We start from the raw sequence: 21,247 nt of genomic DNA, 5'->3' as shown, positions 1-21,247 counted from the left end.
AGTCGCTTTTTTTTTTTTTTTGCAGGTCCTAGAGCTTGAACTCAGGGCCTAGACACTGTCCTTGAGCTTCTCTGTGCCCAAGGCTAGGGCTTTACCACTTGGGCCACTTCTGGCTTTTTCTGTTTATGTGGTACTGAGGAATCAAACCCAGGGCCTCGTGTTTGTTAGGCAAGTCCTCTACCAACAAGCCACCTTCCCAGCCCTAGTCACTAAATCTTTTCTTTTTTTTGGGGGGGGGGGTCTGGTCACGGGGCCTGAACTCTGGGCCTAGGCGCTGTCCCTCAGCTCTTCAGCTCAAGGCTAGCGCTCTACCACTTGAGCCACAGCGCCACTTCCGGCTTTTTTTCTTTTTGCTTATGTGGTGCTTAGGAATCAAACCCAGGGCCTCATGCATGCAAGGCAAGCGCTCTACCACTGAGCCACCTTCCCAGCCCCTAGTCACTAAATCTTTAAAATTTCCTTTCCATCCTGAAGATCTGACTGGGGTTAGGTGACAGTCCAGCAGGTTCCCCTGAGCCTAGAGCTTTGCTGGGCAGAGGTGTGGATGTGGGTTTGCAGCTATAAGATCTACCCAAGAACTAACAGCAACCCCCGCCCCCATACCCTCAGAAGAGTTGAAAGCTTGACACACACACTGTGTGTGTGTGTGTGTGTGTGTGTGTGTGTGTGTGTGTGTACTGGGGCTCACACTCTTGCTTAGCTTTTGCTGTCAGGGCTGGCATTCTACCACTTGATCCACGCCTCCATTCCTGGCCTGGCATATCTATAGGGCACAAACAAGCTGTTCGGTGGCAAGTAGGACTCTCTAAGGAAGGCTCCCCCCCCAATCAGAGTTGCTCTGGGGAAGAGGAGCCATGGATGGACACCCCCATGGACCCCCTTACTCCTATTGGTCCTCTGTCACTTCCTGAGCAGCCCCCCCCCCCCACCAGCCCTCCGCATCACAGGAAGGTCTAGGCCACTCAATGTCCTGCCTCAGGGACCTCACACTGTCCCCCAACACACGCTGAGAAGTACCTACAGAAGGGGCCCTCTCTGTGTCCCCAAGTTGTCCTTTTGGCCCACTCAACCACAAAGCCCTATGCGCATTGCTATCTGGCAGAACTTCCGTAGCGCTGGCAATTTTTGTGCTGTCTGGTATAGTGGCCACTAGCCAGCCACGAGTGGCTAGACAACATTTGAAACATAGCTAGAGTGCCATTTTCCTTTATTTCAAGTGGAAATAGCTTGAGGTGGCCGCTGTGTGGGGTGCAACTTAGCAGAGGCTGGGAGAAGGGCTGCGTCCCTGAGGCCCCTCAGCCCCAGCATCTCCCAGGCTGGAGAGGACTCTGCCTCCAGCTCCTTCTCCCTTTTGCAATAAGGAAATAAAGCCCCACAGGACAAGGGAACTCAGAGACTCAGCGAGAGCCTGGGACCCAGAAGCCGAGGCTGTTGCTCTCAGCTGTGCACCGGGACACGGCAGACAGCTTGTGCTACAGGATAGAGAAGTCCTGTCCTCCTCCCCACCCCAATGCAAGGAGGCTGCAATCCTAGAGGCACCGAGGGCCGCTCAGTGGGACCTGTTTGGGGTCAAATGAGGCATCTGTAGCCATGGTGAGAGGACAGTGTTGGTGGCTTCGGGTGGTTGCAGATTTCCCGTTTCCCAAGCTATACCTACCATACACACAGCCTGGGAATACTAAGAATGGGAGAAGGAAGGATAGCCGTGTAGGTGTGCATGTGTGGCCTCAGGTGTCTGGTGACACCATCATGTGATCAGGTGCGAAAAGCTCTAGGACCTGACTCAGACAACCTGGGTTCTAGGTTTGCTTTACCATTCTTAGGACCCTTCCCGACTTGCTTCTTTACCAGGTGGTCTTGGGCAAATACTTCCCATCATCCAAGCCTGTTTCCCCATGTATAAAGTGGATCTCTGATAGTTTATATTTTTAGGTGGTGTTGTTGATTTTGTACCGGTACTAGGACTTAAATTAAGGGCCTGGGCATTGTCCCTTAGCTATTTTTGTGCAAGGCTGGTACTCTACCAGTTGAGCCATAACCCTACTTCTGGCTTTTTGCTAGTTAATTGGAGATAAGAGTGTCATGGACTTGGTTGCCCAGGTTGACTTTGAACTGAGAACCTCAGATCTCAGCCTCCTGAGTAGCTAGGATTACAGGTAGGAGCCACCGGCAGGGGAGACAGGGCTGGCTAGCTCAGTAACCCAGAGCCTGGATTCAGAGCTGGCTCTGTGAGCATCTTTCTGAGCCAAGGTCTACTATCACCTTTGGCCCTTGCGGGCATGGGGTTAGGGGCACAGACTGGTTCTCTGCAAAGTTCCCAACCAAAGATGCATAAACCCTGCTTGCAGGAACCTGTGATGGGGTGAATGTGCACACACACGTACGTCACTCAGCCTGCCCCTTCCCTCTGTCTCAAGCTCCAGTCAACCCAAATGCAGCCAATTATGAACATGGAGTCTTTATTCTGTGTATTCTCAAAGCAGGAAAGGGCTGGTGCTGGGGGGCGGGGCTAAGAGGTGTCCTCACATGAGGGCGGAGCCTAGGCAGAGGGGCCTCCTAGAAAATGTAGCAGCTTCCTGCTTGTACAGAAGACAAGGTCACCCAGACAGTTGAAGGGCCTCAGCGGGCCAAAGCAAAGCCAATGCGATTGTTATGCCGATCAAACTCGGTGTAGAACTTGCGGATAAAGCTGGCACCCAAGACCCAGAGAGGCCCAGTGGGTGGAGGGATGTCCAGGCCGTGGAGGGCCAATGTGCACAGGTCATTGTTTCTGTAGGAGTCCTGGCGGTAAACAAGAGGGTTGCTCCGTGACTCAGCCCAGGACCACCTTTCTGTCATCTTCCCTGGCTCCCACAGCTGTCTTTAGCAGTGTATTGTTTTCTCTTCTGTCCCCCTGGGCCTCAGATCAGTCTTCACTATTTTAGCGAAGCCAAATTGCATCCCACCCCAGATGCAGCCACACTGGGCAGTTTTGGCCTTGGGGCTACTTTCAAGAGCTGACAGTCTAGAGCCAGGCATGGTAATCCTAAGCTGAGAGGATCTGAGGATCAATCACAATTCAAAACAAGCCTGGGCAGGAAAAGTCTGTAAGACTCTTATCTCTAACTAGCCAGCAAAAAGCTGGAAATGTTGCTGCAGCTCAAGTGGTAGAGCACTAGACGCGCAAAAGAAAATCTCAGGGGCAGCACTCAGACTCTGAGTTCAAGCCTCAGGATCCTCTCTCTCTGTCTGTCTGTCTCTCTCTCTCTCTCTCTCTCTCACACACACACACATACATACACACACACACACAACTAAGGCAAAAAGGAGCTGGGGTGTTACTCAAGTGTAAAGCTAGTGCTTTACTACTAGCAAGTACAAGTCCCTGAGTTCAAACTCTAGTGCCTCCAAAAAAAGAGCCTGCTGTACTAGCTCAGCTTCTGATCTAAGACAAGTTGTTTCACTTCTCTGAGTACATGAAGCATGAAGAGGATAGGAATGTATAAAAACATAGATTTCCGGGAGTGTTTGGTGAGAAAACAGAGGCAGAGAGACTGCACAGCGATCCATACATTTGGCTCCTCATCGGAACCCTGGGGAGTTTCGGAAGCTCTGATTTCTGAGCATCATGTCTAGAGGCTCTGACTTAACAGATGGCGGGGGAGGGTGGCCAGGGTCCTGGGATTGTTAAAAACTCTCCAGGTGGCATGAGCAGGTAAGTTTGAAGAGAACCCGACTCCTCCCCCCAATACACTCAGTCGACAGCCCCTGCCCACCCCTATGTACCTGTAGTATGTAGTCCCCGCTGGTGAGTGTGTAGGCTCTGCCCCCCAGGTGGAAGGAGATGTCGGGGAGTGTGGGCACCTCATTGCAGCTCACAACATACTGAGGGGAGAAGATAAAGGGAGCCCCTTTCAGTATGGGAGGTTCTCAGTAGACAAGGAGCCCTGTCTCTGGCCTGACCCCTTTTCTGGAGAGGGCTGGGGGGTATGAGAGGGGAGGCAGAGGCTTGAAATGGTGTGATTTTAGGGATCATCGTGGGTGGTGTTTCCCTGCCCCGCCCCCATGCAGTGTCCTGTTCCCTTAGCATCTTACTTCATCTGCGCTCTGCTCCTTGGCCCCCAGTGCCTCCATGATCAGCCTCAGCGAGCTGGTGGGACCCGAGATATAGGAGGCTCCTGTGTCCACCACTGCTACGCAGCCCTCCTCACACAGCAAGGTGGTCGATCCCACGGACACCCTGGGGAGGCCACAGTCAGACAGACAGAAGCTGACGGGCACCCCAGGCTGAGAGGGTGGTGACAGGAAGCCATGCAGGTGGTGCAGGGATGCTTTGGAGGAGGCAGTGAGCAGAGAGGATGGTGTTGTCCCCTCCCCCTCAGCATGTGGCCCCGCCTCCCCACCACCTCCCATTCCCCCATCCAGGACCGAGCAGGCTGAGGGCAGATCAAGGCTGTGCGCTAGGAGTGGCCAAGTTTAGAGAGAGGCCTGGCCCTAGAGATGGCAGCAACGGTGGGTTGGGGATGCCTGACCCCTTCATTGTGATCTGCCAGGAGCCCGGCTTGCTGATGCTCACGTAGTGGAAATTCCCTTGGTAGTGCTGGGGATCACTGCCCCCCAGCACCAGCTCTCCTCCTGGCAGGCGGGAGTCCCTAAAAGAGAGGGCGGGCAGAGAGGCTCACTTCAGGGAAGCCTCTCAGGCCCTGTTGCTGGGCCGGATAAGGATAAAGTACTCGCTCTCACCCTTCGGGCAGTGGAGTTGCTAACAGGGGGGTCCTTGCCTACAGACACCCACAGCTCTGGGCCTAGACGCTGTCCCTCAGCTCTTTAGCTCAAGGCTAGCGCTCTACCACTTGAGCCACAGCGCCACTTCCAGCTTTTTTCTTTTTGTGTATGTGGTGCTGAGGAATGGAACCCAGGGCCTCATGCATGCAAGGCAAGTGCTCTACCACTGAGCCACCTTCCCAGCCCAGGGCTGGTTTCTAGTTATCCATGGATGTGTGCAGGGGCATGTGTACACAAACAAGTGTGCCTAGTAGATTTGCCCATGCTCTTTCCTACAAGTGCCAATAAATTGCATTTTTGTACATGCTGCATGCTGTAGCACAAGTCCCCTCTGTGTGTGTGTATATATGTATATAATATATAACATATTATATGTAACATATTACATAACTTATAATAATATAATATATAGTATATAGATATTATGTACACACATGTTTATATATATAAGATATATATATATAAAATATATATGTGTGTGTGTATAGATATAGATATATATCAGGATCTTTCTGGATAACTCCTTCTTTCCAGTCCAAGGTGAAGGACAGGGCCTTCTCTCAAGGCATGGCCTGACTCCAGTAGCCCTTATTTATCTCCTCTTCAAATTTTCCATCTCAACTTCCATCAACTTCTTCCTCCACCCACAAGCCTTGCCCCAGCATCCTCTAGCGTTTACAAGCCCCTCCCTTCCCCTGCTTCTCTTCCATCTCCCCTCCTACACACCACCCACGGCCCTCACCTCCCCTTCCTGGTTGGATTTCCCAGGGCAGCCTACATTTGTGACCTCCACTTCCTACTCCCACCTCCACGCTTAACTGCTCGCCTCAGGCCTTGCCTCTACTTCCTCTAAAGGCTCTTTCCAGAGCCTCCCTCCCCCTTGTCTTCCCCCCAATCTAATCGGTGGCCTTTCCTTAATGCTTTTTTTTTTTCTTCTACTACCAGCCAGAGAGCTTCTCACTTCTGAGATTGCTCTCGACTCTTTCTTCCACTCCCACGACCACTGGCCTTGTGTTCTTAACCCTTCCAACCTCATTTCCGGCCTAGACCTTCTTTCTAAGCCAGCAGCTGGGATTGGATCACAGCCCCACTCAGGAGCTGACCCCAGCTTCCCCAGGGCTGGCTGGATTGTACAGAAGTCCAGCCTAGATCTGAAAAGCACCTGTTGTTTCCAGCACTGGCCGTGGGAATGCTTGTCATACCCATCCTCAGTTAAACTGCACTCTTGGAGGATCTCTGTACCCCCCGCCCCCAGCCCACCATAGTGTGTCCTACACAGCTTTGATTGAATCAACAAGCAAGCAAATAAGCACAGGAGCCAATGAAGGTGGTTACTTCCGTGTGGGAGGAGCCATGGTCCTCCCCACTTCCCCCTGTCTCCCCCCCCCCCCCCATCGCCTTCTCACAACTGCATTCTCCTCTGGTTCCAGACAAGGTCCTCCACCATGATGGAGCTAGACCTTTACCGTGCAGCATGGAAATCATTACCTCCACGGGGACTGCTGGCCTTGGGAAAGCAGTGCAATGCAGGAACCGCATGCTTGGCCTCATTTCATTTCAGTTAATTTAGATCAATAGCAGTTTCCATCTTGGCTAGTGAGGCCGGAGCTGTTGACTGATTATCACTTAATCTAGTACAGTAAAACCCCAGCCCAGACTCTCCTTTCATTCTCCCTCCCTGAGCCCCAGCCCTGGAGTCACAGGCTCACCTGCTGTAGTAGACAGAGAAGACATCCTCCTTTAGGATCCTCTGGGAGAGGATGTGGTCAAAGACGGGGGTGATGCCACCCACGGCCTGGGCAGGAAAGCCCATGCCTAGGATCCCGTCGAACTTGGCCAGCATGAAGGGTATCAGGGGCAGCTCTGTGACCTCTCCAAACACCTGTGTCACCGTGATCCCGCCCACCTGCGGGGAGAAGAGCCCAAGAGGCTGAGCCCGCTGCCTGCTGGGGCCTGCAGCTGGGCTTCCACACCAGGAACAAATCTGCCTCTGGGTATAGCAATTTGGGGTGAGATAATTCTACCACCACCATCGCCACCTCCCCTCATCCTCAGCATGGGGTCCAGAGGGAACTGGGGTTGACTAGTGCTGCAGGGTGAGCTGAGAAGTTGTCCGCCAGGTAGTGACCATGCTGGACACTCTGCATCCCCTCCCCCCCAGCTGGCTGCCCACTTCATCACAGGCCAAGGACTTCTCTCACACAGCCAGACCAGCCCTTCCCATTGCCTCCTGCTTACTCTGGCAAGAGAAATTCCACAGTGGGAAGGGCCAAGAAAACCAGCCCTGCCATCAACCCCCAACTCTTAACTTCAAACTGTACCTGACCCTAAAAGACTGAGCCCAGCCACAATCTTGTGACCTGGCTGAGAGCCCTGTGTGGGCCGGTGGCCTCAGGCAGACAAATCTGTGTGCAGGTGAGAAGCAAAAGCCGCCATCCATCACACAGTGATTGGACCCAGTAACCCAGGGTCCAGATGCCCAGGGGGCAACCGCACTTACGGTCACAATGTCCTGGCTCAGGAAGCCTTTGACCTCCCCTGAGCCGTAGTGGATGGTGAATTCTGTCCCATTCTCCATGTAGCTGGAGGATTCCGCGGAGTCATAACGGCTGTGGGTCTCTGGTAGAAGGACACAGGCTCAGGTCTCGGCAAGTTGTGGGCATGGCTGGTGGGGCTGAGGTTCAGGTGCAGGGGTGCGGGGTGGGGGGGTCATGGAGAGTGGCACTGAGAGCAGGCCCTGGACTGTGTTTCTTGGGCACCCCTTCTGCCCTCCCACGTTTGAGATACTTGTCTCCAATGAAGCACTTAAACATAGTAAAGCTCACAATGCTGGAGAAGATTCTGGGCGCAGTAGTAAGCGCTTAGTAGCAGGTTATTGACGAAGGCTGAGGATGACAGAGACAAAGGGAGCTGGGCACCCAGGGCTCACGCCTGTCATCCTAGCTGCTCAGGAGGCTGAGATCTGAGGATCGTGGTTCAAAGCCAGCCTGGGCAGGAAAATCTGTGAGACTCTTAGCTCTAATCAACCACGAGAAAGAGCTGGAAGTGGAGCTGTGGCTCAAGTGGTAGGACTCTAACCTTGAGCTGAAGAGCTGAGGGACAGCACCCAGGCCCAGAGTTCAGGCCCCACAGCTGATGAAAGAGAGAAAGAAAGAGAGAGAGAGAGAGACAGACAGACAGACAGACATAGACAAAGGGCCTGGAAGGGGTTTGAGAATTTGGGCGTGGTTTAATCTCAGGAACACTGGGAAATGGCTTTGTAGGTGGTCAGGTGACTCCTGGAGCTGGCCGTATCAGGAGAATGGGAGCTACCTTCCCCTTTCCTCCCAGAGTCAGGGGGCACAGAGGCAGACAGGAAGCAGCTCATTCACAGCAGCGAGGTTTAGCTGGCCTAGGTCAGGACTGCATAAAAGCAGCTGAGTGGGGGCATGGGGAGAAGTCGCAGTGCTAGGTCTCACCACAGGCAGTGTAGAGAGGGCTGCACTTGGTAGAGGGCACCCAGAGGTTGGCTGAACCTGTGTCAAAGATGACTTTGAAGGTCTGGGGTGGGGTACCGATGCCGATCTCTCCATAGTACTGGATCTGCAGGGGGAAAGGAAAGAGTACAGGGTGGAGAAGTACGGGAGGGGTTGTGGGTGCTGGGTCTTGCCTGGTTCTACCTGTGGTCCCTGGGGCCAAAGACCTACAGCCTCTCTGGGTTCCATTTTCCTGCAGGGCCTGGGTGGCGTTGGCCCTAGCCCCCAGCATCCCAGGATGTAGCTCAGTGAGGCAGGAAAGCAAAGAACAAGGAAAATGCCAACCTTGAGACACCACTGGGGCAAGAGGTGCCAGGCTGGGCAAAACCAAGTCATCACCAGAACCCTATCTGAGGTTACATGCCTTTCTCTTCACCAGAAATGTCTGGCTTGAGAATGGGCCCTGGTTTTCATTGAACTCTGCCCGTGACTAGCTCCTCTGTGCCCAAGGCTTTTCGGGTATAAGGCAAGAGTTTTGTAGAGTACTCTCAGTCAAACAAGAGTGAGCCTGGCAGGAAAAGAAGACTTAGGTCTCACAGAGAAAGGAGACAGGGAAGATGGAGAAAGTGGCCGAGCTGGGCACTCACATCCAGGTAGTTGGTGAGGACCACAGGGGTGGTATGATTGCCAGAGGAGAGCTTCTTGGTGACTTGGCTCCACTGGGTGCTGAGCCTGGCCATGTCCACTCCCCGCTCCTTCAGGTTGTCCCGGACTGAGGGCATCTTCTTGAGGAAGATCCTAGACCCAGGTGAGAGAAAAACAGAAGTTCCCTGGACCCCTGCTGTAGTGACAGAGCTCAGAGTCCCCTGTGTCCTGCGGGACATCTGTCACTCAACTTAGCCATAGTGCCCAAGAATCTCCTCGGCCCCAGGACTGCTAAGCACATAGGTAAGCCTGCTATGGTGTCAAACAGCTTCCTCCCATGGTCTTGTTTTACTTAGATAAAACCCATCCATCACTTAGATAAAACCCACGACTCACACCTGTATTCCTAGCAACTCAGGCAGCTGGAATCTGAAGATCATGCCAGTCTGGGCAGGAAAGCCCATGAGACTCTTATCACCACAAAAGCTCCGGTAGAGTGACCAGGCCCTGAGTTCAAGCCCCAGGACAACCCCCTCCTCCCTCCCCACTATCCACCCATCTCACCATCCTGTGTTTTGCACCTACTCTGCCTCACTGTGCTGGACAGAGATGTAAAAACCACTGTGTCATTGCTGCCTTTTAATTCATTTTGGCAATACTGGAGTTTGAACTCAGAGCCTTGTACTTGCTAGCAGGCATTCTCTCACTTTAGCCACACCCCCAGTTCTTTCAGCTTCAGTTTGTTTTATGAGGCCTGCATCAGACCATGATGCTCCTATTGCTGCCTATAAGTAGGTAGTGCCCATAGATAATAGGAAACAGTGAAATCCCCTCTGGGGAGATATAGGCCAGGAGTACCCACTCACCACTGGGTGACAGTGCCACATGGGGCCTGTAGGTGGCAGCAGACTCCCACAGCAGCTTGCAGGGGCTAGCAGGAGCCCTAGGGGCAGGCATAGAGTCAGGGCTGTTGTGGACTGTCTGAACTGGACTGGGCAGAGAGATGCCAGCATCATCTCCACAGTGCCTATGCGCCTCACCCTCAGAGAAATATGTCTAGGGCCCAAGTTTTAGTCTTTCTTGTCCTGGCCCCTTCCATCCCCTTTGGCAGGCAGTTTGAAGAGACTAGGAACTCATGAATATAAGTTAATTCTTGTACGTCCACCACCTAGCACACACACCCACTCACACCTCTGAAAACCAGCTAGTCTGTATTTTGTTGTTGTTGTTGTTTATGGGGCTTGAACTCGGGGCCTGGCTAATGTCCCTGAGCTCTTTTGCTCAAAGCTAGCCCTCTACCACTTTGAGCCACAACTTCTAGTTTCCTGGTGGTTAACCGGAGATAAGAGTCTCATGGGCCTCTCTTGCCTGGGCTGGCTTTGAACCATGATCCTCAGATAGCCTAACTATTCCTGAATAGTTAGGATTACAGGCGTGAGCTACCAGTGCCCGGCAGCTATTCTGTCTTACAGATGCCAAAAAATGAAGGCTCCTGTCAGTGCCTGCAATCCTAGTTACTCAGGAGGCTGAGATCTGAGGATCATAGTTGCAAGCCAGCCTGGGCAGTCAAATGTACAGGACTCTAACTGCCAGAGCAGCAAAATGCTGAAAGTGGATGTGTGGCTCAAGTGGTAGAGCACCAGCCTTGAGCAAAAAACCTACGGAACAGCACAGAAGCCCTGAGTTCAAGCTCTGGTATCAGCACACGCACACACACACACACACACACACACACAGCCATGTACTTATTGGCTGTGTGATACTAGGCAGTCAATTGACTCTGGACGGGTTCAGGTTCTCTGACTAGCTTGCCCTATGGACTGGCTAACCCCACATATCTGAAAGCTGGGGGTGCGAGGAAGGTGAGGACCCCTCCCCCCTTCTCTCCCCCAGTTACCGTCTGAAGGCAGCGGTGTCTGTCGGGAGAGCAAAGGCACAGCCGCAGAGCAGCAGCAAGAGTCCCCATCGATGGCGTCCGCCCCATCCATCCATGCTGCTGCTTAGTCTCGGTTCTTTGGGGTCCTCTGAAGCCTGGTGGCTCCCTGAGCCCTTCTTTTATGCACCGCACACTTGGGGTATTTTTCATGCTTCCTGCCTTGATTTATTGCCCTGGGACAGGTGGCAGGGCAGGCAGCAATAAATCCCACCGTGGGACCGAGGGGGGTGAAGGGTGAAGGGGAGGGGGCTGTGGGAAGCACCAGTGTGCCCTGCCTGCCCTGCCCTGTGACCCCCAAGTCGGACAGGGGCTGATGAGGAGCACCAGTGCTTAGGGATGAGGTCAGAGCTGAGGCTGGCGCCTCGGAACCTGCATTTCCAGACTCCGGCCCGGATCCCACGGCCCCCCTCTCCCTCACCCCCCCCCCCCCAGGCCCTTGGTGCTGCCCTCGGCTGGCTGCTTCCATCCCACGTCCCCGTTTCCCATCCAGAACCTGGTGAAAGGCTGCTCGTTCCTGAGCGGGAGGAGCAGTGCCTGGCCCAGGCTTGTGATGGAGGCCGCGGCCCGCCAGGCCTGAGAAGTTCTGCAGACGGCTCCGGGCGGACGGGGTGTCCAGCGCAGGGCCCTCTGCTCTCTCTGCCGCCTTCCATTTTCTCTGCAGCATTACAAGCAGTCCGGTGTAGCCCCACCCCAACACACACCTGACCCCTAAATCCCAGAGTGGGTGCTGTTTATTCACCCTTCTCCTGAATTTTATGAGAAGCAAGTCTGATTCCCTACTACATCACAGCGCTCAGCTGCTCCGACATGAATGCAGAGAACGTGTGTGGCTGCTTCACTCAGGGCTGGGATGACCAGAGAAGGAGGCCAAGGAGTTTAAGGTTGGGGAAAGAAAGAGGAAGGGAAATGAAGGGAAGGAGAGGGGAGGGGAGGAGAAGGAAGGGAGAAAGAAGAAAGAGAGAGAGAAAGAGAGAGAGAGAGAAAGAAAGAAAGAAAGAGAAAGAGAGAAAGACAGGGAGGGAAGGAAGGAGGGAAGGAGGGAGGGAGGGAGGGAGGAAAGGAAAAATAAAAGGGAAAAAGAAAAAGAAATTTTGAGACAGGGTCTCACTATGTAGCCAGCCTAGTTTCGAGCTTGAAGCCCTCCTGCCTTACCCTCCTGTATACTGGGATTACAGGTAGGAGCTACACGTCTGGCACAAAAACACGATTGAAAGTGGATGGAGAATCTAGTGAGTGTATAGGAGAGAGGTGAAGACAGGCAGGGCAGGTGCTGGAATGGGCAGAGAGCAAAGGTGAGCTGGTGAAAAGAGCCAGTGTGTGTGGGGGGGGGGGGGCGGGGGGTGTCTGCTCGCCTGGAGGAGGAACGGTTTCCAATGAAAACAAATGCTCAGTGGCTTGTGGGGTGGTGGCGAAGGGGAGTGGAGTTGAGGCTGCTGGAAGGGGGGCGCCCAGGGAGTTGAGAGGTCAGGTCCGTTCGGGTCACCGTCTACGTGGTAGGTGATGTCATCGGGAGGTTGGCAGAGGGCGCGGGGAGGAGAAGGTCCTGATAAATCCCAGGGCAGGACCTGCCGGTCCAATACCCACACGGCGAGCGGGTGGAGAGGCCCAGGCTGGCAGGCGTGTCCCGGTGTCCACGTCAGACCAGACTCCCACAACCCAGGGCTAGGCAGCGTGTCTTCACACACTCGGGGGGCAGCGTGGGGACCTGGAAATCCCCCGTACCACTGTGCAGCCCCCTGGGCTGGGGACCTCTTCCCATGAATCTTGTAGCTCTCCATCTTGAGGCTGCTGCTGGTGGAAAGCCCATCCGTGAATCTCAGGCTCAAGAGTGAATCTTCTTTCCTAGCATGGCTGTGACCATATCATAGCCCCAAACTCCAGAAGAAAGGGGGCAGAGAGCAGGGGAGAGTGAATGGGAGCGGCCGGGGGAGGGAGGTCAGCCCAGGGACCCTGTCACAGTAAGTCCTACCAGCCACTTTCTTTTTTTGGCCAATCCTGGGGTGGAACTCAGGGCTTGGACACTGTCCCTGAGCTTCTTTTTGCTCTAAGCTAGCTAGCACTTTACGATTTGAGCCACAGTGCCACTTCTGGCTTTTTCTATTTATGTGGTACTGAGGAATCGAACCCAGGACTCATGCATGCTAGGCAAGCACTCTATCACTAAGCTACATTCCCAGCCCACTACCAGCCACTTTCATTGTGTATTTCTAGTATGCTGCTGAGGGTACCTTTTTCTGTGTGTGGGTACCGGGAATTGAATTTAGTAGTGCCTTGTGCTCTTGGTTGGATTTTTTTCCTAATGACTGGTGCTTTACCATCTGAGCCACAGCTCCAGTTGTGGCTCTTTGCTGGTTAATGAGAGATAGAGTCTCACAGACTTTTTAACTCAGTTGGCTTCAAACTATGATCCTCAGGGGCTGTGAAGGTGGCTCAGTGGTACAGTGTTTGCCTTGCATGCATGAGGCCCTGGGTTCCATTCCTCAGTACCACATAGGCAGAATAAGCAGAAAGTGGAGCTGTGGCTCAAGTGGTAGAGCGCTAGCCTTGAGCTGAAGAGCTGAGGGACAGCGCCCAGGCCCAGAGTTCAGCCCCACAACTGAAAAAACAAAAACAAAAAGCTATGATCCTCAGGTCTTAGTGCCCAGAGATTGGCGGTGTGACTTAGTTGGTAGAGTGCTAGCCAGTGAGTAAAAATCGTCAGGTACTGAGTTCAAGTCCTGGTCTTGGACCTAAAAAAATATCCCAGTCTCCTGAGTAATTAGGATTTCAGGTGTAGCCACTAGCATGACTACCCAGCTACCTGAGGAACTTTGCGCTAAGTGAAGAGTGTGGGGTTCATTCCCACAGCTCAGAGGAGGTGCTGGGACTGCAGAGCACGTGGGAAAATGACTGCTGATGTCAACACGGCTGGACGAGCCAGTGGGATTCAGAAAGGAACACCAGCGGCTCACACCTGTGATGCTAGCAACTTCGGAAGCTGAGCTATGAGGATCATGGTTTGAAATAACCCAGGCAGAAAAGTCAGAGACCCTTATCTCCAATTAACTATTTAAAAAAGCAAAACTGAAGGTGTGGCTCAAGTAGTAAAGTACCAGCTGTGAGCAAAAACGCTGAGCAAGAGCATGAGGCCCTGAGTTCAAGCCCAATAACCAGCAGGCATGTGTGCGCATGCGTGCACACACACACACACACACACACACACACACACACACACACACACACACACACAGCTGTTATCAACCCCACAGAAGGGGGCTGGGGGTAGGGTAGGAATGGAGAATTTCTTACAGTTTAGACTCCAACACAGTGTGGCAGGAGTTCTGATATATTTCAGGTTGAGGTTAGAATTTTTTTTTTTCCCTGTGCTGGTTCTGGGACTTGAACTCAGTGCCTGGGCGCTATCCCTGAACCGTTTTTTCTTAAGGCTAGTGCTCTACTACTTGAGCTACGGATTCACTTCTGACTTTAGCCAGGATTATAAATATGAACCACAGGTGCTGGGCTGAGATTCAAAGCAGTAGACCTAGATCTTCTCCTATCCAACTCAGCCTCATTTTACCTCTGTCCTGGCTCCCTCCCAGTGTGTAACACACACACACACACACACACACACACACACACACACACGAGTGCAACTTAGAAGTGAGGAGAGGCGAGTCCCACGGGGACTTGAAGTCCACCTGCAGAGATCAGGGAATCACCCGTGGAGTAGTGAGGAAGGCTGGGAGAGGAGCACTGGGCGGGAGAGCACTGGACACCGGGTACCACTGCCATGATCTAGAGGCAGAAGGAGCCAGGAGCCTGAGATCAAGTCGTAAAGGTTGGCCGAGGGTCCCAGAGAAACTGAACTGGAAGAGAGAAGCCCCAGGGCCACCTGAAACTCCTGGCCTCAGAGAGGCAGAGCAGCGGGCAGAGCTGAGACCTGAGAAGCTGATGGCTGGAGAAACATCTGGCCTTAACTTCCCAGGTTTGGTGGTGTGAGGGTCTGGGGACCCTGGTCCAGGGCCTTCCAGCTCTGGTGTCTGAAGATTCCCTGGGTCCTTCCTGCCTGCCAGCCTTTTGGCTGGAGGGGAGACAGGGAGGCAGTCCAGGCCGGTCCCCTTCCCTCTGAACTCGGGCCTTCCCGCATCCTGGGCTAAATGAAGGAGAGTGGGTGCGATCCTTGTAGGTCACCTCCCAGGCCCTCTGCCCAGGGGTCCAGTTTTTCTCACAGAGCTTCTTCAGGAGGCCATTATCTCGGCCCAGGCTACGTCAGCTCAAGTTCAAGGTCAGGGAAGTGGAGTATGTGGGGGCAGAGGAGAGGGTTTTGTAGTCCCTGCCCTCTGCCCACAGAGCAGAGCCCTAATAAGAAGCAATGAAGGGAAGCATAAATCCAGCAGAGCCGCACCGTTCCCCCCTCCCCCCGCCCTGTGAAGAGTGAGGAGGGTGGGGGTGTCTCCAGAGACCAGAGATTGCCTGGGGGCTGCTCTAAACAGGGCCCCCAATCCTACCTTTCTCCATGTTAATAGTAAACCCAAGGAGATTCAGGTACCAGGAGGTCTGGGGTAGTCGAGGGTGGAGGGAGGGAAGGCCGGGCAGCAGTAAAACCCTGTTTGGTGCTGCTTTAAACCTGGCATGGATTCATTCCTGGCACCAGTGTTTACCAGGAAACTCTCACTAAGGCCCCTGCCGGAAAAAGGTAATAAAAGGTAGAAACTGAGTGCTGTGTTTGGGAGCCAAGGATGTTTGGGCAGGTCCTGCTGCTGTTCATAAAAAGCAAATGGAACCAGCGCCGGTGGCTCACGCCTTTATAGGCCTAGCTACTCAGGAGGCTGAGCTATGAGGATCGTGGTTCAAAGCCAGCTGGGCAGGAAAAGCCCGTGAAATTCTTATCTCTCATTAACCACCCAAGAGGTGGAAGTGGAGATGTAGCCCAAGTGGTAGAGTGCCAACCTTGAGTAAAGAAATTTAGGGACAGTGCCCAGGGTCTGAGTTCAAGTTCCAGTACACACACACACACACACACACACACACACACACACACACACACACACACACACACACACACACACACACACACACGGAAGCAGGAGAAAGGAAAAATGGAAGCCAATTCCTTCCAGTAGTCCTCCCTTCCCACCTGGCTTTGCTCCACGCTTTGCTCCCCAGCCCTGAAGGACCCCAGCTGGCTTCTCTGAGGAATTTGTTAATCAGACAGAGACACCGAGCCCTGCAGAGGCCTTGAAGGGAAAGAAAGACCCAGGGTGGAGTTTAATAACTGCTTGGGGCTGCCTTGTGTGGGGAGAAGGATGGACTAAAGGAAGGACGGATTATCAGAGCTCTGGGGTCTGGGGGAGTTGGAGTCAGCGCTGAGGACGGGTGGAAGGGGAGTGTGAGGGGGAGAATGGGGACCTTGGAGGATGGCGGGGTGAGCCCGACCTGACACCCCTTGAAAAGGTGAACCAGGGAGCTGGAGGCAGTCCACACAGGTCTGGTTTGCTGCAGGGGCCAGGGGTAGGGAGGATGGGCAGGGACCTGGGAGTTTGCCCAGAGAATCACAGCAGGCTCCCCAAATGAGGCGCACCCCAGGTGTTAGGGTCAGACTGTACCCTGAAGCATGAGAGCCAGTAACCTAAGGAACTACTTTCCCCGACCTGACACTGAGGGTCTGTTTAAACAAAAAAAGCTTCAAACCCGGGTGCCATGGTTAAAGCCTGTCACTCTAGCTAAGACTTGGGAGGCAGAGATCCGGAGGAACATGGTTCAAGGCCAGCTTGGGCAAAAAGTTTGCAAGATTCCATCTCAGCCCTCCCAGCCTCCAGGTGCCCCTCCCCCAACCCCCCCTCCCCCAGTCCAAGAGCAGGTTCAAAGTTAGACTGAAGCCACATAAAACCAAAGACCCCTGCTGTCCCACAGAGACCCCCATCCTTTTCCCCAAGACATAGAGGCAAGAACAGGAAAGCCCAGAGCCTCGCAGGGAGCCGCTGTGGGCAGCTGTTGACTGAAGCAGCTAGAACAGAGATCTTGGTCTAGTGAGGGCTGACAGGGCCTGGAATGCAGTTGGCGGTCCTGCACCACATGTAAGGTCACACAACACACGCATACGAACATGCGTGCAGTTTCTCGTATTTCCTCTCTTACCACCCCCACCCCCATGCACAGACATGGCTGCCTTGAAAGCAGAGAACTCAGATCACTGTCCTGCTCCTGAAGGCAGCAGTCCCCCAAGCCCCCTCCCCAGACACACTCAGGCTGTTTGGAGACGAAATGCCCTTCCGGGTGCCCACAGCGTCATGGTGACAAGCTATGACACGCGCTCACAGCTGCATACATGAGCTGAGAAATCCTGGAGGGCCGTTTCAAGGGTAAAGATGGGGGTGGGGCAGGTTGTTCAGTTCCCATGGCAGCCTATCACGTTGCTATAGCAACACAGCTCTGCCTCCATCCTGTGGAGTTCCCGGTTAGGTAATGTGTGGAACACTGGTGCTTCCCTGGAAGGGGGGGGGGGCGGGGGTTGTGTGGACCCTACCATCCCCTTGGGAAAGGGCATCTCCACCCTAGATAATGCAGCAATGGCGGGGGACCCTGAGGTTGTCAAACAGGGCTGAGTTGTCTTGTGAGCCAGATGGTAGTTGTCTAATGACAAGTTCTACTTTTTGTGCGGGGGGTGGTCCGGTCGTGGGGCCTGAACTCTGGGCCTGGGCGCTGTCCCTCAGCTCTTCAGCTCAAGGCTAGCACTCTACTACTTGAGCCACAGCGCCACTTCCGGCTTTTTTTTCTTTTTGCTTATGTGGTGCTGAGGAATCGAACCCAGGGCCTCACGCATGCAAGGCAAGCGCTCTACCACTGAGCCACCTTCCCAGCCCGACAAGTTCTACTTTTGCCTAGCAAAATTTCTTTTCCCCAGCTACTGGACCCCCCAGGAATGTAGCCCACTGACGAAGCTGACTTGCCCTTTCTTGATCTGCACCCCAGGAGATTCAAGGCGCCAGCCTGTCACTTGAGAGGCCTGAGCATGCAACCGTGACCGCGACAGTGGACGGAGAGCTACGGGGCTTGCCAGCCATTGCTTCTGTGTCTCTAGGGAGCCATATTTCTTTTCAGACCTCAATGTTCTGCCTTTGAAGGGGGGGGGGGATAACTGTCCGTCATGGCAGGGAGAGGGGAAGGGTGTTCTAACAAGAGTGACGGGAAGCAACAGCATGCACTACTAGACCATCCTGGGCTTCCCTGGAGGAGCCCTGTCCACCGTGGCTGCTCCTTGTACTCGGTGGCTGGGGCATTCGGCCCAATTGCAACACCGGATGATAGTTCAGCCTTGGTGAACAGGGCAGTAGAGCTTAGCATCGTCTTCCAGGTCCCGCTGCCCAAGTGGCTCCTTGATAATTAAGGGGAAGGTACTTAACGGGGCTGCTCCCCCACCCATTTTTCTAGCATAAAATCAAAGTGTGGGTTGAGCCTGGCTGAGAGTCAAAGCATTTCACGGAAATGTGGTGCTGTTCAAATATTCAAACTGCCTTCCAGCGGGGCTCCTCCGTCCTTTGAAAGTTTTTCATGCTGTCAGAGAAGGAAAGCATGGTGGTTGTCCCCGAGCCCCAGCAGAGCGCGGGAAGCAGCCTGGCTCTGCAGCCTCTCTAGTTGGAGAGGCTCCGGCCTCCATCCCCCAGATACCTCACAGTTGGCAGAAGACCGCACTGTAGCTGCTTGCAAAAATTAGCCACAGCCAGCACGGGTGGCTCGCGCCTGTAATCCCAGCTACTCAGGAGGCTGAAATCTAAGGATGGGGACTTGAAGCCAGACTGGACAGAAAAGTCCCCAGGAGACTCATCTCCAATCAACCACTCAAGTGGTAGAGCGCTGGCCTTGCGCCCAGGCCCTGAGTTCAAGCCCCACCCTGACCAAATAATGATGATGATGATGATGAGCCACAAAGCACACGCCAGTGAATTGGCTGCATTTCTTCTTTTATTGCCCGTCCAGCCTCCGGGGTCCTGCAGTCCCCCAGACCCCAGCCCGAGTCCCCGGGGTGGGGTTGGAGCTCACGGTGAGCCCCTGCGGCTCCCGGGCGCCGCCAGCCGCTTCCCGTAGCGCAGGCCGAAGGAGTTCCAGTTGTAGGCCGCCAGGTCCTTCTCCCGCTGCACCAGCACCGCGCCCCGGGGCGCAGGGCTCGGCCGGCCGCGCGGGGCGCAAGGGCCGGGCCGCCGGGGTCCCGCGGAGCCCTGGCCCGGCGGGCACAGGGAGGCCTCCCGGGGGCTCAGCGCAGGCCGGGCCGGCTTGGCCTCTGCGCACCCCAGGCCTTGCTCCCAGGGACTTAGGAGGCCCGGCCGGTGGCCTAGGACAGAGAGAGCACGGGAAGGTGAGGCCAGGGTCTGGGTTGGGGGCAAGGGTCGGGGCTCGGGTCCCCCTCGGGCTTGTCCCTCTGAGAGGGGGTGACTCCATCCCCACCATCCTTCCAGGATGGGTGTTTGGGTCATTTGCTTTGGTTTCGAACCCTTTCTAGAATCATCCGAAAGAGCCTTGGTATTAAAACGACTTCCTTTTAGGAAGCAAACAGATTGGGATTTGGAAATCAAGGAAACCCACAGCGTTTAGGGGACGCACGGCTGGGGCCCTCTTCTGGGCCCATGCTTTGGCCTCTTGGCTCAGTCTCAGCAACCGGCCTCACCCCTTTGGGACTGGGAGCGCTGCTGGAGACCGGAGGGCCAGGCTCCACCATCGCGTGGCGTCCCAAATGCTTGAAGCTTGCACACAGTAGGGCCTCAACAAATGCTTCTTCAATATATAAACACAAATGAAAAAGTTGGACTAAAAGAAATCAAGAAAGTGGAGGCTGGGCACTGCAGTCCTAGATAGGAGGCTGAGATCTGAAGATCCTGGTTGGAAGCTAGCAGGGCCAGGTAGGTCCACGAAGCACTTACCTCCGATTAACCAGCAAAAAAAATAAAAACGAAGTGGAGCTGTGGCTCAAGTGGTAGAGCGCTAACATTGAGCAAAATAAATAAATAAATAAAGGAACAGTGCCGAGGTCTTGAATTCAAGTCCCAGGACAGACACGTATACGCACCAAAAAGAAAACATTAATAAAAAGTGTAACCAAGGCTAATGTGCTCTCCCATAACGGTGCTGCAGCCTGGTCCCTGATAAGGGTTGGCACCCACAAATAAGCTGTATTAGGGCTCAGTGAAGACCAGAAAATAACTAGGTCACCTTAACTGGCTCACCTCCCCTGCCACCCCAAGTGTAATTTCTCCCCTTGGTTCTGAAGGCTAACAAGGCTAATTTGGTATAAGGCACTTGACATGAAAGGCTCATTAAGTTCACTATACTTGTTGGCAGGAAAATAGGCTAGCTCCGAGTCGACAGTGAGTCCAGCCAGTTGTGTGCAAAAGGTGAGTGGGAATGAGGCCTGGTGTGTGAGCGGGTGTGTGCTGGGGGTGGAGGAGGGCCTTGGGCAGGCTCTTCACTGCCCTGGCTTGCTCTGGGGAAGAGAAGTATGGTCCGTCATGGCCCAGACTTCACAGTCTCCAGTCTCCACCCACCTTGCCCAGAGCCTGGCTGGGATTGGAGGATCCCAGTGACATCATGCAACAGCAGCAGGACCATTGGCCAGTGCTGGGTTATTCCCTGAGCAGCCCCTTTACCCTAGAAAGAAAGCACCAAGGAAGTGGCGCTGTAGCTCAAGTGGTAGAGCGCTCGCCTTGAGCTGAAGAGCTGAGGGACAGTGCCCAGGCCCAGAGTTCAAGTCCCACGACCGACAAAAAAAAAAAAGAAAGAAAGCACCAAGCGAAGAACACAGCAAGGGTGTGGGGGCGGGCACCGGGGTGCTCTCCTCAGGTATTGTATGGGCATGTGTGCAGAGGATATCCTGAGTTCCAGAGAGGTTAAGTACAGGTTCTAGACTGCCCAGAACGCTGATGGAGGAGGGTTCAAACCCTCACTGGGGCTTAAGGATCCACACTGTTGTGAACTCATGCTGCTCAGCACCTGTGCTCTTGGGGTGCTGTGGCCTCTGCTGTGATTCTGTGGTATGTGGCTGGGTGACTTGGGGGCTGTCTCTGGACCTGTCTGGGCTACTGTTTTGCCACTGAGCAGTTCCCCGGAGAATCTGTAAGATTGGCAGGCATCGAGCACTCTCCTTTGTGTTTAGGGGGTCTTCCCCCCGCCCCATGTTCCATATCTGAGGTAGCAGGTAAAAATAACTTGCATGCTGGGTGCCAGTGGCTCACGCCTGTAATCCTAACTACTCAGGAGGCTGAGACCTAGGGATCACAGTTTGAAGCCAGCCCAGGCAGGAAAGTCCAAGAGACTCTTATTTCCAATTAGCCATCAAAAAGACAAAAGTAGAGCTATGGCTCAAGAGGTAGAACGCCAGCCTTGAGCAAAAGAAGCTCAGGGACAGCACTCAGATGCTAACTTCAAGCTGCAGGACTGGCACACCCACACAAAAATAAATAGCTTGCATGAAAAA

At 54.0% G+C, this 21,247-nt stretch overlaps 2 protein-coding genes across 2 annotated transcripts; both read right to left on the bottom strand.

The window, feature by feature from the left end:
* Positions 1–2,442: 2,442 nt before the first annotated feature.
* Ren (renin) lies at positions 2,443–11,030 on the bottom strand. Its single transcript, XM_042681952.1, has 9 exons — positions 10,762–11,030; positions 8,867–9,017; positions 8,223–8,346; positions 7,265–7,383; positions 6,474–6,670; positions 4,512–4,631; positions 4,075–4,219; positions 3,766–3,864; positions 2,443–2,781 (listed from the first exon to the last, which is right to left on the bottom strand). Exons 1-9 carry the CDS (start codon positions 10,854–10,856, stop codon positions 2,620–2,622), a joined length of 1,212 nt encoding a protein of 403 aa, XP_042537886.1. The 5' UTR covers positions 10,857–11,030; the 3' UTR covers positions 2,443–2,619.
* A 7,788-nt stretch (positions 11,031–18,818) lies between these two features.
* Kiss1 (KiSS-1 metastasis suppressor) lies at positions 18,819–19,495 on the bottom strand. The gene is made up of 2 exons (XM_042681920.1): positions 19,381–19,495; positions 18,819–19,111 (listed from the first exon to the last, which is right to left on the bottom strand). Exons 1-2 carry the CDS (start codon positions 19,493–19,495, stop codon positions 18,819–18,821), a joined length of 408 nt encoding a protein of 135 aa, XP_042537854.1.
* Positions 19,496–21,247: the final 1,752 nt, after the last annotated feature.

This window comes from Dipodomys spectabilis, unplaced genomic scaffold (genome assembly GCF_019054845.1).
Source record: "Dipodomys spectabilis isolate Male_0828 unplaced genomic scaffold, ASM1905484v1 ptg000069l, whole genome shotgun sequence".
Taxonomy (NCBI): Eukaryota; Metazoa; Chordata; class Mammalia; order Rodentia; family Heteromyidae; genus Dipodomys; species Dipodomys spectabilis.
Note: the sequence above shows the minus strand (reverse complement) of the source record. Positions and strands in the feature narration are given on the sequence as shown.